General features: G+C 37.7%; 1 protein-coding gene across 6 annotated transcripts in view; it reads right to left on the bottom strand.

Annotated features, from left to right (window-relative positions):
• The window catches only part of rsh (radish), a 148,596-nt gene that overhangs the window by 2,389 nt on the left and 130,140 nt on the right, over positions 1-16,067 (bottom strand). For all 6 annotated transcript variants that reach the window (XM_069050794.1, XM_069050790.1, XM_069050793.1 and 3 more), the window contains 8 exons: positions 15,821-16,061; positions 6,222-6,402; positions 5,040-5,232; positions 4,780-4,989; positions 4,321-4,614; positions 669-1,217; positions 234-538; positions 18-184 (listed from right to left, as the gene is read on the bottom strand). In XM_069050794.1, coding sequence (XP_068906895.1) covers positions 18-184; positions 234-538; positions 669-1,217; positions 4,321-4,614; positions 4,780-4,989; positions 5,040-5,232; positions 6,222-6,402; positions 15,821-16,061 — 2,140 coding nt within the window. The remainder of the gene's footprint in view (positions 1-17; positions 185-233; positions 539-668; positions 1,218-4,320; positions 4,615-4,779; positions 4,990-5,039; positions 5,233-6,221; positions 6,403-15,820; positions 16,062-16,067) is intronic.

Here is a 16,067-nt window from a genome sequence, read left to right as displayed (position 1 = left end):
GTACAGTCGACAGTTACCTGCACATGATCATCTGAACCATCGATTCGCTCAACGTGAGGAATTCCGTGGTGGTGAAGAGGGCGTAAGCGCGAGTTTCGACGAATGCTAGAATCATGTTGACCAACTCTGACGCGGAAGTGTATCTCCAGTAGTAGTTTTCCAAGGAACATAACATACAGCACACCTGGAATTGTCGTGAGAAATTTCGCGATCCCACGATTCGACCAACTTACGACTTCTATCCTGAGGAATTGTTTGGCGTGGTGGAAGCAAGCTTGGAGGAGTTCAGGAAGGTCGTAGTGTTCAGCTGCGCAAATCAATCCTGGAATGGTCGAACATGTGAGGGGACAGGACCCGGTGTGTAAATAATCTAACAGTATCCGAAAAGTGTCTGGATCGAATTCGATAATAGAAAATTCAGTCTGTGCCAGTTTGGCTCTATCGACTTTTTGAGCATCTGCGCACACGCTTAGCCTCGGTACGGGCAGTTGGGCCGCCGTCGGTTTGTCTTTACCTTCCTTGTCTTTTCCTTCCTTATCTGAAAAACCCAACGCTAATTTCCAGACCGAGCACAACGAATTAATCGGCACGGAAGCTGCTTCTGAGACTCCGCAAACGTGCGGGAGTGTCAGAATGAACTTCTGCTGTTCGTCGCGAAGAAGACTTACTCGAGCAGTCCTGGCTGCTCGCCCACTTCTTCTTGTCTTCGGCGGAGAGTTGCTGCGCGTTGTGTTTTCTTATCGACCTCCCCCAGCCCGCCGTGATGGTACCTAATCTGGAGAACGCCCTCTTGACCATGGGCGAGCTAGGAACGCTTTTTGGCCGGGGCGATTCGATATCGGGCACTTGTAAGAAGTTGCTACTTTTCGGTCTACTTTGTTGGGGACTCAATAGAGTCGGAACTGGCCTCGCTAATAGTTCAGCCACGGGCACTTGAGGCGAACCGAAACCTGTTTGGATGCCGTACAGCATTTCTTGGAAGACTCGACTGCGTACTCCCAAAATTGCTCGCACCCCCACTAATTTGGCCTTCTGCTTCGATTGACCGACGAGGAACACCACGTCGAACAACTGGGCGTTTGCCAACGTGTTGGCTTCGGTGTTCAGGAACATCCTGGTGAAGTCTTTCGCTATCTGATCGTAATCTTCGAACTGATCACGGACACTATCTAATAAGGGCGAAGAGGGTCTCATGTGGCCAATAGGCCGCCACGATCCTGAAAACATAACCGTTAATAGTCGCCGTGCAAATTAAGGAAACTTTTCGTTCAGGTTCACTCTCCGTGCGATAGTTTCAAGAAACTTTTTGGACTCTTAACTGGAACTCTTACTCCAGTTTCACTAAACTTTTGTTCGAGTTATGTTTGTTTCGTTGCTAATGAACCTCATCTTTTAGGATAAAAGTAGAAAAGAATGAGCAGATTTAAAAAAAATATTGCCACAATAAAAAACAAACAGATTTGCTCCTAACGAGAACTTTCTTCGGTTGGCAACAAAAAATTTTTTCGTGTACGCCATTGGTCAAAACATTTTCTTACGTTACTGTTACCATGAAAACAGGAAATTTTACGTTTAAAATAAATACATTTTCACGAGTAATTACTTGGTGTTGGCGTGCGATTTTCTTGGAGAATCTCCCACGTACATGTCAATTAGTTTCCGTAAAATTTTTCTCGCTTTTCACTTTTGATTTTGTTGTTCGAAAATAAAGTATTTGTCTGCGATTCGTGCTTATTTCTACAACAACAAAAGCATTCGTGAGCTCGAAAATAATTCATCTACTAGGGAGATTATAAGCAAAAATAGTGGGTTGAAAAGGAAAACCGAATTCAAGTTTTATTATGTGTTTTAGGAAATCTGCATGATATATCTTTGAATTCAAATTTTGTTGTTGAAAACCACTCAGTTATTTTACTATTTCTTGCAATCTATATTAATTAGTGTGATTTTTTCTCTCTCAGATTATTCACAAATTATTCAGTTTTATTCACAAATCATCTTGTTTTAACAATATGGTACTTCATCTCAGTAAGTACGATAAATACGCTAATATTTTAAGTTGCACAGTTGTTACAACTATAGCGACCAGTTTGTTCTTGATTTGAAAAACACCTCGTTTTTTATACCTATAAAAGAAAACATTCAGTCTACTAATAAGCACACTTGGTTGAAAAAAAAAACGGGTATAGAAAATTTTCCTAATGTAAATCTGGTTTTGTTCATTTGTCAGTTGCAAAAAAAAAACGGGAACTGTCAGAATAAAATTGACACATTTTTTCAATTTTTTGTTGTCTGAATGAAACTTTCTCAGGAGAGATAGGTTAGAATTATGGTCAGGTCAGGTCAGGTTTCTGGAGTGAAAATAAAATATAAATATTATGTTAACTATTTAGATTTGCTTGCATTAACTTCACAAATTTTGTGAAAACCAGGCTGCCAACTCAAAATCTAACTCTCAAACACTCCTAGGAACCAGGATCGAGCCTACTTTCTCTTATATACCACTCTAGTATTGCCAAGTAGTCAAATAGACAATTAATTGACAAATGAACAAAACCAAATTTACATTATTAGGAACATTTTCTATTCCCGTTTTCTTTGCAACCAAAAACTGTACAAAAGTCAAATACAAATTTTTGTCGAAATGTCAACCAACAAAATTGTCTATGGTAAGCCCGTTCATCATTTTCTTCGTTTTTGTTTCGAAAGTACAATAATTCTGGTATGAACATTTTCTATTTTCAAGTAAAAACCATTTTTTAAATAAAATTCATGTAAAAATTTCAAACAAATGTCACAACTGACAAGTGACAGTTTATCAAAGTACGGCGACCGTTTTTAGAAATTTTGCTTTCCACAGCCCCCTTATCTCATTTTTTGTTGATCACGTTTTATTATTGCCGTCTTTAAAAGACAACAATTTTATGCCTTTATTTAAATTTTTTTTTTGTTCGACACTGTCAGAATTTGAGAAATTTCTTCTGTGTGAGCGGATTCTGATAAATGTCACAACTTGTCAAAACGAAATTTCAAGCTAATTTTAAATATTTTAAGCGGTTTGGAGCCTTTAAGGGGCTCGCCGAACAAAAAAACGTTGTATTCACCTCGTTCTTGTGTAAATTGGGCCTTTTTTGGCACTCGTGGTCCTTTAAAATTGGCCAAAAAAGCCCAATTTACACACGAACTCGTTAAATAAACTACTATAGTCCAATTTTTACCCTTTTGAGGTGACGTCACGATTTCCTTCCTCGCTTTCTCGTAACTGAAACGACAGAAACAGAAAAAAACAAAAAAAAGGCACGTTTATTTAGTAATGGTCACTTTGAGGTTATTTTATGCTTCTGTCAATTTGACAATTTTTAATTTCTTTCACATATTACATTGATTACAAACATAAACTTTCGAAGCAATTGTCAACAAATTTGACACATTTATAGTTATTTATGATCAATTCAAATTTGTTTCTGATCCTAGCTCAAACATACGTAAAGTTACTAGATAATGACGTCATCGCAAAAGGGTAAAAAAAATTGGACTATATTAAGTTATAGAGTTCACGATTTGTGTGTGGCTATTTACAATATAACGGATCGGATGTGCACGAAATTACATGATTTTTTGATACATAGGGCAATATATTTTTAATGACCGACCACGAAAAAGAAAATTACGCAGAGGATGTACGAAAAAAAGAGCAAAGCATAAATGAAACGTTTACAAATGATGAAAAGAACCCAACTAACGTAAATATAAAGTTCGAATGGTTAAAAGTTTGTATTGCAAAAGTTGATTCTTTGATGTTATGGACTTTTGACTTTCAAAGAAGGTTGAATTAATAATTATTGAAGTAGAAAAAGGCGTTATTTATGAGGTGCCGATAAAGCTCGTTTGGCTAAATTATAGTGAAATGAGATGAATTTTGGAAGAGAATGAGAATACTCCGTCCACGACAGGAACAGCTGGATCGAAAGATCATAAAAATGCAAGAATAATAGATAATCTTTCGATCTCTCGACATAATAAAGTCGTTGTTATTTCAGCAACGAAACAGTCGATTCCTTATCGGATTTTCTATAGAAAGTAGCGAGAGCGGTTGAATTGTTGGAAAAATAAAGTAACAAGTGCAAAAAGTACAAGAGTCGGGCGAGTTGTTTGGGGATGACCGAATAAGTGTCATTTATGAAAGCCGATCTGGACGTCTCCGGTGTACTGGGATTTTGTGGGATTTGTCCGGTCGCAGTCTTAACAGTGAGGGAGAATTCGCATCTGACAATGTAAGGTGCACGTCGTGGATGAAAAAAATAGAGAATGTGGACGCACCTCTCCTATAAGGCTTTGGAATTTGTCCAGTCTCTGCGTGGTTCTGCAAGTTGGCGACGATGTCCTCGAGCATCTGAGACCTCGTCCTTTCTTGCATCCTGGCGAACTTGGGCGCCGAGTAACTGGCCCTTTCCCCGTTGACGATCTTGGTGAGGAGCCACTCCCTAAACATCGGTCCCTTGTCGAAAACACTTTGCTCCCATAGATAAGGCTTGTAGGCACCAACTTCATCTCGAGTAACAACTGACACTTCATATCGAGTGGGCTTCCTCTTAATTCTAGGAGAAGTACGCACTGAAACTTTCGACGTAGTTCAGGTTCTTATAAACGACTTTTAACAAGTTATATATTGGATTCGGGCAAAAGAAACATTTTTCAATTTCCCAAATTGATTGAATATTTCCCAAGTACAAAAGTTAATATTTGTTCGGAGTGAGAAGGGAAACAAAACAAACTCACCTAAGATGAAGGTGTGGAGGAAGTGGCTTTTGATACAGGCGGGTGAGAATGACGTGTTATCAGCTTCTAAAAACACGACGCACACTATATCGTTGCCTATGTGCCTCTTCCTCTGCAGCTTCTGCGGGTCGTGCTTTTCGTACGGCAACAAGGTGCTAACATGGAACATAATTTCTATGTTCCGCCAGTTCGTGTAAACCGAATATAATCCTAAAATCATCCAACTTCAGCTTGCGCAACGTTAACGAAACGAGAAGCACCTGTTAAATCGTGCACCGTATCCAAACCCCCTTTATATTTATCGAAGCCCTTCAGACGCACTTTCTCACCGAAAATCTGCAGAAACTCCTCGAACAGTAGCGAATTATCGTTATTGTCTAGTATCTCTTCTTCGGTGTATTGTCCTTCTTTCACGTAAATGACGCCCACCTTCAGTTCCGATTTTATGAACACCTTCAACAAAAATCTATTTCACTAACGCCCCTAATCACTTGATCCCTCTTTATCATATTTCTTCCAAATCCACCACACACGACGCGAATTAAAACCGTAAAAGCCCCATAAAGCTAATGAGTGCTCTAAATCCTAAAATACACAACCTACACGATGCACGATGTGTTCGAAAAATATCGTACTTTATTTTATGTTTCCGGTTGTCTCGCACCGAAAGAAACTCCGCTTCTACCTCAAACCTGGAAAAATTGATCGCGATGTTTTCGCTCACGTCGTAAATTAAAGGAAATGAATTACGTCATAAATTTTTCATTGGCCAAAGCCGAACAGGTACCTACAGCACTTTTCGTTTCCTTCCGTCGCTATTACTCACATGTAAGTCAGCTGGAATGTCACAACTATAAAAAAATCAATCGCTATTAATTATTTGTGTGTCGTGTTGTATTTTGGATGAGTCGAGAAACAGTTTAGAATTGATCGAGACGCAAACGGAATATCTTTGCAGCCGGAACTGGATGAATAATTAAACGGATTGTTTTGCAATGAACACACGAGCTCAATAAAACCACGGGATTGGCCAAAACTGGTAGAGGAGGCTCGGAAGTGGTTTAACTGCGAAATTAGAAACACACAGGATTAGGTTTAAAAATTTTAATTTAAGAGTTTCCGTGCCATCAACTCTGAAAGCTTATCCCTTCAAGTTATCACTTTCCACTTTTCTTCGGACACTTGGTTTACTTTAGATTTAACCCAAATAAGTGCTTTGCTTCGGGGCGACAAAAATTGTTTTTTACATTTTCCAATCGATACTGTTTGGGATCGCTTTCGATTCTTGTAACAATATTTGGAAACAAAACAAAAGGTCCATTTACATTTTTCGAATTAAAACAAAACACAAATATGCAAACATATCGCTTATTGTTTTTGATTTAAGCGAGGAGCGAGGACACGAACATTTCAGTTACACTCCAGGCGAACTTTTTACTTACCTGATCCAATTTTAGGAGTTCCTCCGGCGTATCGGGAAGTTGTCCCAGAGTTAAGGGTGGATTAATGTTAACTTCTTTACCCAAAGACCTGACGACTTCTTCTCGATTGTAGCGATCGGCGAAGACACAACTGGCAGGAATCAGACCGTGGACCGTGTAACTGATTGCTCGTACTAATATCCTGCGGACAAATTCCCATTAATTGAAGAAAACGGAATTGGGTCAGTGATGTGGGTGCGGGTTTTAAATAACGATTTTCACCGACACTGTATGGCTTAGATATGAAGTTTTCCGACGTTTTCCACGCTGGAGCATTAAAATGGTTTCCCGCTCTTAACGGCGGCGATGTGGGCGTTATTGCCTATGCTGGCTGCGATAAATCAATGATGTATGCTGAAGAGGCATTTAATTCGACCTCTGTTTACACACAACTGTTGCATTTGGCGAGCAAAAAAGTTGACAATTTTCCAGCGCTGCCAAAAATCGAAAAGCGTGGGGGCTCGTCTCGGGGATCATGTCGTGTCGTTTAGAACGAAATCAAATAAACTTCGTGCGCTGGTGGCAAGGGTCAGTTAAAGAAGGCATTTATCAGCTCATCCGTTTGACAGCGGAACGTGGATATGTATCGAGGTGGGTCTTTGGTCGGAGTTCACTTCACCGAACTGTAAGATTCTGCTGGTCATTTTTCCCGGCTTGAAAACAACATGACAGACAAATTTGTTATTGGACCCCATTGGCTTTCTTGAAGAGGGCTTTGTGCCGCATCATCTGTTTTGAACCATGGGCTCTTCAAAATGTCGTAAATATGATTTGCACTCGCACGTGCTGAACAAACGGAATTTTTAACAACGACTTATTCACAATAAACTTCCATATCTGGACAATATAGATTCGGGGCGTGGAAATGTCAAGAATGTTCTCGTTATCGTACCACATTTTAACATAATCTTAACAATACTAAACCTTTCAAATAAAGTAAATTTAAATGGAAACTTGACTGGTGCAGATAAGATCAATTAACTTACAAGCAAGATATTTTATCTATGTCTGCTGAAAAATTTATCGAGTTTTTCTTCCGTGTTCCCTTTCCGATAAGGTCTTCTTTATAAGATTACATGATTTCGCTGACCGAACATGAATAATACAGTTACAGGAAGGCTTCTGGTGGAACGTACAAGTAATTCGTGTCAGTTCTTTATGTACTTTCGACGAGTAAACATTCTGTTTACTTCCTTCCGATCGCTCACATTTACGATATTTTTATGGTGTTTATTTTTATATTCTCACGTAATATTTCATAAAAATAATTTTTCTTCAAATTAAATATGTACACAAACCCAAAATCTCTCGTAAAGTGGTTAGTTTTAAATGAAGAAAAAATGCAGACACTGCGACCTCTCGTGAAGGATATTCCACACCTCTGTCGTTGATACCTTCTTGTTTCGATTTTTTTTAAATTATGCACCTGATTTGCTACATAAGAAATGCAAATAAATAAACATTCTCTGATTCGGACACTAAAATACAACCTTGAGAGTCTCAACTATTCTTCATTATGGATATTTTGTACACTTTCTGGAGTTGCAGCAATAAGATTAAAATTAAATCTCTTTTGGTAAACATTTGTTAGACTCAATCATCGAATTGAGATGTACGAGAATTTTTTTTTAAATATCAAATTCAGGGTGAGGATGTGGAGAAAACAAAACTTGGCTGGTGATCTTAAGTTACCAACAAACTTCTTAAGTAAGATTTGGAATTAAATTCAATGAAAATCAAGTCTCGTCAGAAAGGAACACTTCTTAAAAGCCAGAAAAGTGTAGTGAAACTCCTTATTCCAGTCCAAATGTTTTCGCGGAAGGAGAATCTTCCACTAATAGAACATCGTGGATGACTTAAAAAATAATGACCAAATCCACATCTTTAATTAGAGGACATAAACATTTTATTTTTTCTTGCAAACTGTACATCTTCTTGCTAGTCTGATGTATAATCCCCAATGACTGGATTGTTCAGAACTTCAAAGTGAAATACCGTCGGCAATTTGTCCTACGGCATATAACTTCTTGCACGGAGTTGTCTGGGAATGCAACTGCTTTGTTAAAGGATATTAATGTCCCAAATGCCATTACCTGGATATCAAAAGCTTGGCAAAAAGTTTTTGCAAATACGGTGAAAAATTGTTTCAGGAAGTTTGGATTTGAAACAGATGTTTTAATGTAAGAAGAAGTTAAGGGAAAACATCTGTTAAGGGCTGCGATTCTTCAATTTTAAATACTGATTACGTACAATGTAAAAGTGATAACAGCAGACTACTTTAGACAGTGAAGTGAAGAAAAAAAAATGAAGTTGAAGAAGAAATTGTGTTCGTTGTTGAGTTAATGCGTTTCACAAAAAAGAGATAGTGATTTCAAAATTGTTAACGATTTAGAAATGTGTTACGTTATTATAGTTGCGGACAGAAGAAATAGGCTGAATGTTGTAATAAACGAGTTTATTATTATTAAATAACGACACAGCAAGTGGATATGTTTTAGGATGTGTCACATTCTTGTATCATGCGATTAACAATTATTTAGATCATGGAAGTATTTTTGGTTGCATATACCTGTTTCAATTTAAATTTGAAAATTTTTGCCGAAGCTCGATCAAACAGGCAACGAGCGCTGTATGTCAATTCTCCGTTATTGAAAACACCTTTACGAAAGGAAGATTCAGTGATGAATCTTTTATGTTGTGAAGTAAAAACCATTTTTGCGTTAAAATTTAATTCAGAGTGACAGTTGTTTGACGTTTATTAGCTGAATTATTAAAGATACGAAAAATCTGACACTGTCAAAGTCATAGCCGCCCCTTATCTAAGTAGTTGTTGATCGCGCGGTATGCAGCGCGAAAGTCAGCAGTGATACCAACATAATGCATCTCGAAGAAAACTTTCAGCAGCTCAGTTCAAATAAATCAAAATCATTACTCTTTGTCCATTCCTTAATGTAAATTTTACAAAATGATGTTTGTTGTATGTATTTGGGGACAAATCTGTCCAAGTATCAAATGTCAAAATCATCAAATGAAATCGTGTGAACATGAAATCGGAACATTCTTTACACAAAACGCTACAATACCTAACTAAAAGATGTAGATGTAATTGCAGCAACTCTCAAACATACAAAAAATTGTTTGAATGTTCCGGCGGAGAAAGATCAAAGCTACCAGTCATATAAAAGAGAAAGTACCAAAGATTCGTAAAACAACGTAATAAGTAACAACGTCAAACACGGTTCTGGTAGAAAACATGATCTATTCAGAAATCGTAGACGAATAATTTATTTAATCTTTAAGGGTGAGTTTTTTTAGAACGAATAAACCGAATGCGTCTTTGTGCACAAAGGGCGAAGAACTTGATATTGCGATATCGAAATATGATAATGCGAAATAAAAGAACGTGTCTGGTTTGTAAGAACAATATTCAAGTGTTTCTAAATAACGTCGACAATATTAAGACCTCGACGACCAGACCGTCCCTTGTGCTAATACATAAAAGAAGAATCGCACCTAATACCGAACGTGACAAGATTTTATGACCGGGGCATTATTGAATACTAAATTTTTAATTAGTGAAAACTTTACAGATTATGATTTTACTTTCGGTGAGGCGTCGAGCCCTCTGGTTGGACCACTCTTAATAAGACGTTAGAAACGTGACGCAGGTAGAATAAATAGTCAAAGTACGTGAGTGGAAATTGCGAATATTTAATTAAAATTCTTTTCCTGTTTTGAGGAGTACGCTTTTAAATATGCGTGTATGCGATATATTAACGTTCAAAAAGTTCAGCCTCCGTAATAAAAATGGTGGAGGAGCCGGGTCACGACGTGCGTAATGAAAATTAAAATATCCCCCGGAGTTCGAATCCGTTACTTCATAATCAGATTCGACAAAGACTGAAATTAATAATCGATGAGGAGGAACGCAGTCATTTAAACGATTTGGAACACTGGTTCGTTAATTGCTCGGTCGTTAAGATTGCATTTATGCAATACCGACCCATTTTCCAAATTGGGTTTAATCCATTATGGAAAATTCACGACGCTACAGCTTCAAAAAGTTATATTTCAATATGCAGAAAACTGGTGCATTTATAATTTGAACCTGCGACCTAGTGTTAAATTGAATTCCCTAGATCGGGGGGAAATGTACTCGTATGTAACGTTGGAAGATGTGAGCTGAAATAACAATAATTTATTAGAGTTGTTTCGTTGCCCTTTTTATTTGATGTTATTAGATATAAAAAGTATAATTTTGTTTTCCATCACTCTAATTCAGCAGAGAAAAAGTTGATGCTATGGAAACGAGCCTCCATGAAAGTTAAAATTGTTTAACTTTGTTATTTTGTCAGATAAGAGGCGCACGAAAAATATTAGCAAATATATCATGCAAGGTTTTGTTTTGACGGAAAATGTGCCTTTATTATCTTTATCCTCGGAATGATTATTACAATCGTTCCGGGACAATTTTATAACACCATCTCAAATATTCTCTAGTGATTCTGTTGACAATCTAGAAACAACACTACCGTTGCGATAATACTCGAAATGCAATGACATCTAGAAACAACACTACTGTTGTGATAATACTCGAAATGCAATGACATTTTGGAATAATAACACCAACGCAAACATATTCGTTTGCACACTGTAACAACAAACTAAGCTTCCAAACGAAAGAGAGCTGGATTAAAACGCGATAACACATGGAACGGACAGCAGCGCTAGTTAATTCGTAAATAAATAAACAAATCCTAAAACCTGCAGATAGCAAGAGTGGAAAAACATGTAAGTACCATCATTAATGGGTTCATTCCGGCAACTTTTCCAATTTAACCGGGAGACTAAAATAAATAATAAGGGAGTTAACCACTGGCAACCGCCTTTTCACTCAGACTGTATCTCATTTCTTTCAAATATTTGTTTTGTGCTTCAGATTTTTCTATTATTTCGCATTCCCAATAAAATTGATCCGATCAATATTAGCTCTTCTGCCATATACTTATTTATATGGATAACAACGTGAAATTGCTTAGGAAATATATTTGATCTGTACTCTCACACAATAAGGATCAAAGCTTTTTTATATTCGAATAAAATAGAAGTGCTTGCTTGGTCCATAATATTTTAGTACGGCCAGATGCGGACTCTACACGATCATAAATTTAGACGGACTAAATTGTTATTCAATTAATTCAACAAAACTTTTTGTTGGAGAATCGAGGCTGCCCTAAAAGCCTAAGGGTTGTTGTATTACAATCCCATTAACCCAAATATAAATCTATTCATCTAGATAAACATCACGGAGGGTTGTGTAGACATTGTATCGTCAATTCACTATTTGCAGGACAATTTACTTCAAAAATTGCTGCACAAGCTCGACGCGAAGGGCCTAGATCTTTAATCACCCAAAAACTATCTGTGCACAGTTCCGTTTGAAAAATCCAGTCGTTTATTCAGCTTCGAAACAAATTGAACGAACTGCTTTGCGACAGCTTTATTAATCAGAACGTAATTAATTACAGAGATTTATTGATCGACATAAATATTGACAATATCAATTTTGTGGCCATCAAGGCTAATTGTTTTATAAGATCGTAAAAATTACACCTCCTGGTGGTGGTGAAAGTGATGATTTAGTGCGAGTACATTCAACAGGTTAATTGGGTCCAATTTGTTACTACGTTAATGACAAAGATTAACAGAGGCTCTTTTTCAAAACCTTGTCGTCCAATTGATTTCGGTGTGCATAAGTCGAGTCGGCCAAATTTTGGTAATTTTGTGTCACGTCGAGCTATCGATTTCTGTCGGAAAGAATGGAACAGAAAGAAGAAAACGAATTGTTTATTTGTGTAACCGTCATGTTACTGTGTAAATTAAATTTACCAGATTCATCGCTCAGTCTATTAAAGTGTCACGACGTGCTTAAGTAAGAAAGATTACATATTAGATTGGGACGAGTTTATGAATAGGCACAGCCCATAAAAATTACCGGATCACTCGCTTTTATATTTTTATTGCCTTGTAGTTATGTTCTCGTAAAATGTATAACCCGATGCACGTTTCACCAACGGTAGAGAATATAAAACGTGTCTTATTTTAATAAAACTATCAGTCTTGCAGACAGTTGCTCGGGTGAAGAAGAGACACAAGAAGCGGTTGATGTTTTGCCTCACACGGTAACCAAAGTTAGACATTCCAAGAGAATACTTCTTTTGGACATGTATCCAATGCGATTCATGCATGATGAAGATAAAATAGATGATACAAACTTCGTTTGAAAGCTCGTGTCAGCTGCCATTTAAAATGTGAGATTATGCAGAACTTTGAGGCTTGAGGGATGTAATTATCTGTCAAACTCTTGTCGAGCTTTAACAAATTCCCATACTATATGAAAATCTTAAAATAAATGTATCACACATCATCGCTAAAATGTAATATTCTCGTGAATCTGAGTGTTAGGAAACAACTTGGTAAAGTACATTGTTTCAGGAGTAGTTGTAAATATTTTTGCTGAGAGAGTCGGCAAAATTTAATAATCCACTTTCTGTAATTTATTTTGTTCAAGAAAGTGTGATTTATGGCTTTATCTGTGCATGTCCTTTTTACAAAACACCACCGTCGGTGACGTTTTTTATTTGTGATAATTTATATTTTCGGGAATTTAGCCGCACCGAGTCGAGCTTGTCAATATTACGTTTCGCGAGGGCGTTTGGTGGAAACTTGGCAATTTGAGGTCTGAGCAAAAATCGACGTTCAATGCAAATGACGCAAAGGAACGAAGCCAACGAATGTAATTTGGAAGTTGTAAACACGATCGAAAACTCCTTTCTTTTGTCACATAATGTAAAAATTGCTCCAAGAAAAACTACACCACAACAAAAATAATAACCGACGTGGACTAAAATTCTGCCTTAATGACGACGGCAACTTCGTCAACACTAGTGTCGAGTTAAGTTTTTATTTTGGGAGTTGTGTTCGAGGAAACTTCAAGCGCAGTTTCACTACATCGAACGAAACAAAATGAGAAGTTCGATCGACCGGAGTTTATGAAATTGAAGTATCGTATAAAATTACGTGGAGACTAAGTGGTAATTAGTTTATGAAGTTTTGAGATTGTCGAAAGTTTTCGGGGGATGCGTCCCACGAAAACTTTATTCATTTTGTGTTTACCATGCAACTGTCATCGGGTCGGATGATGGTTCGTTAATTAATTGTCACGACATACAAAAACTTTGTCTACTCCCACGAGCCTACCGTAGTAACTTTATCTTGAGCACTAGGAGAAATCTGAGATTTTGGTGGTTTATTATTGGACAAGGAGAAAGATAAACAACTCGAAAAACTTTCAAGGCTCTGCTGACTTGGACGTTTATTGATTTTTCGTAAATTTGTTAAAAATCGGAACAGAACCGAGGGAATCATCATTCCTACTTCTCCCCGAGTTATTGACCAGCACGCAATGGCCGAACTTATCCACGCTCAACTCGTTTATCTAGCACAGGATTCGAGTTTGAACATTTTCTTACAAGTGCCAACAGTAAATGGAACATTTTGATCACATTATCGTTTCTAGTTTTTCACAAAGCGCCAGTTTTTGACTCCATAATATTGAATGTAGATACTTGAACCACAAATCCCTTGGCTAATTTTAAGTCAATTCGAATTTCCAGCCGCAAGGGATTCACACCCACTCGGAGTTGTGGATGTGAACGAATTTCTTTAGCATTACTCACAACGATTTACGATTGAACTTTCTAATTTATATTACTCATTTTGACAACAAAGGTCACCGAGTGCAAACTCGCCACTGAAATGTATCTATTTATAAACTATCTATGGGGGACATGTATTGTTGGTTGCATCACAAATTTTGCTAGACTCATTATTACTCCTTAATCACCGTAATTGTCGATTTTTCTTGAAGCTTCTGGTCGTTTTTGAATGATTCGGTTGGGCTCGTTCATGAATATTGATCTTGTTTGATCGTCTCGAGAATGATTTCAAATCCACGAACAACCCGAAGCATAAAACAACCGCTCCAGCTAATTCCTCTCTATCGTAATTCTAAACGGTCTCGAAAACTAAAAAGAAAGCGAACCTCCGCACAAAGCTTTTAACTGGCTTACAGGTACATTACGTTTGGAAATCCACATGTTAAATAATCCTGCCGCAAATTTTCGTATTAGAGGCAGCGACAATAGCTGCTTCGTTTTTGCAAAATACCCCATATTAGTGTAGACGCTTTGATGCCCGTTAATATTTATGAGCCAAATAACACAGCTTTCGTGTCAGTTGAGAGGTATTATCATCAAAATTTGTTGCTTAGATAGAAGGCAATTCTGTCTGAAAATTGTAATTACGGTTAAGAGGTCCCAACTTCTTGCAGAAATGGCGTGTCGGCCAGTTGGGCAAGTCGAAACTTGAACTGCTGATCGTATTTTTTTTATCAGATACACGAGTGTAAACAGAAATAGATTCGTGATATGAAGCTTTACGTGTTTGTGTCGTTATCAGTTGGGAAAAAAATTCCGTTCGCAGCTTTTAAGCATTCACCGGAATGAGGAGCGATTTTATGACTGGCCCGATTCTGTTTGAAAAATGACCGTGCTGTGAGAAAATTTCGCAAAACGAGAGGACGAAATCGCTGCAATAATGTTATTGATGGATGGCTAGCGTGCTCCATTGTCCTCAATCAATAAATCTAGACTGCGACGTGTTATTAAGAATGTGTCCTTAATTCCTGCCGAGCTTATAACTCAATTACGCATCTGATAGTTAGCTCTGCGGGAATTGATTTACTTTTAATAAACATCCCTGCTGAGACGGTTGCGAAACTCGTCCGATCGAGTTTTTCCACGGACTTGTGACTTTGTGTGATTTCTCACAGCTTTGCTGTGTGTCGTAACTAAATTATTTTCTCCGTGAATCGGTGTAACATTAAGTGATTCTCCAAGAACACAAAGAAACTTCGTCCGATGGATCGTAAGCTTCCGCTAAATTTTTGATAACAATCGATCTGCCAGGAATTTGCTGTATATTCTGAGCAGTAATATCTCCAAGGTCTAGCAACAAGCTAATCCTCCGATCAATATGATCCTAAAACAACAAAGGGTTCTCGAAAAGGTAGCAAATCTATAAACTTGACAATCTGCATCGCTCCGACATGGTTTGGGATTAGCGGAACAAATTCCACGACTAGAACAGATTTTCTTGCACGATTGCTAATTTTTACCGTAAATTAAACACAATGCCAGAACTGTTAATTAATTACTTGGTCTCCGATCTGTACGCAGACTAGTCTGCGAAAATCTCTTTTACATTTGCCCAATTGAATCGGTATTGTGCACTTTCTGGGATAACAATTTATAAGTGATTCGAATGATAAATGGCACGTCAATCCGGTAGCGGAAACACTCCTCGGAGTAGTAGGAAATCACGTGATAGCGTCACCCAACACACACAAAAAGGACATGTTCGTCGTTTTTCCTTTGTCGTAAATAAACTACTTGTCGCTCTGTTTCTTTTCTGGACCGAATGGAAAGAAAGCGACTCACCTAAATTGATCCCGGGAGTTTAGCGTTTCTTGTTTAATTGATAGGATGACGGGGCCCAAATCTTCGTCGTTGGTGAAGTAGTTCCAGTGTTCGGTGCCGTAGAAATATTTCTCGTAAGTTTCTTGTTCGACACTGGTCAACTCGAAACCTTGGTTCTTCTCCCATTGTTCTTCTATTGTTGTCTTCTTGCGGGGGGACGAAGAGTCGTCTTCTTCGTCGTCTTCGTACAGATCGTTACAACCTGGAA

The sequence above is a fragment of the Tenebrio molitor genome, chromosome 6 (assembly GCF_963966145.1).
Source record: "Tenebrio molitor chromosome 6, icTenMoli1.1, whole genome shotgun sequence".
Taxonomy (NCBI): Eukaryota; Metazoa; Arthropoda; class Insecta; order Coleoptera; family Tenebrionidae; genus Tenebrio; species Tenebrio molitor.
Note: the sequence above shows the minus strand (reverse complement) of the source record. Positions and strands in the feature narration are given on the sequence as shown.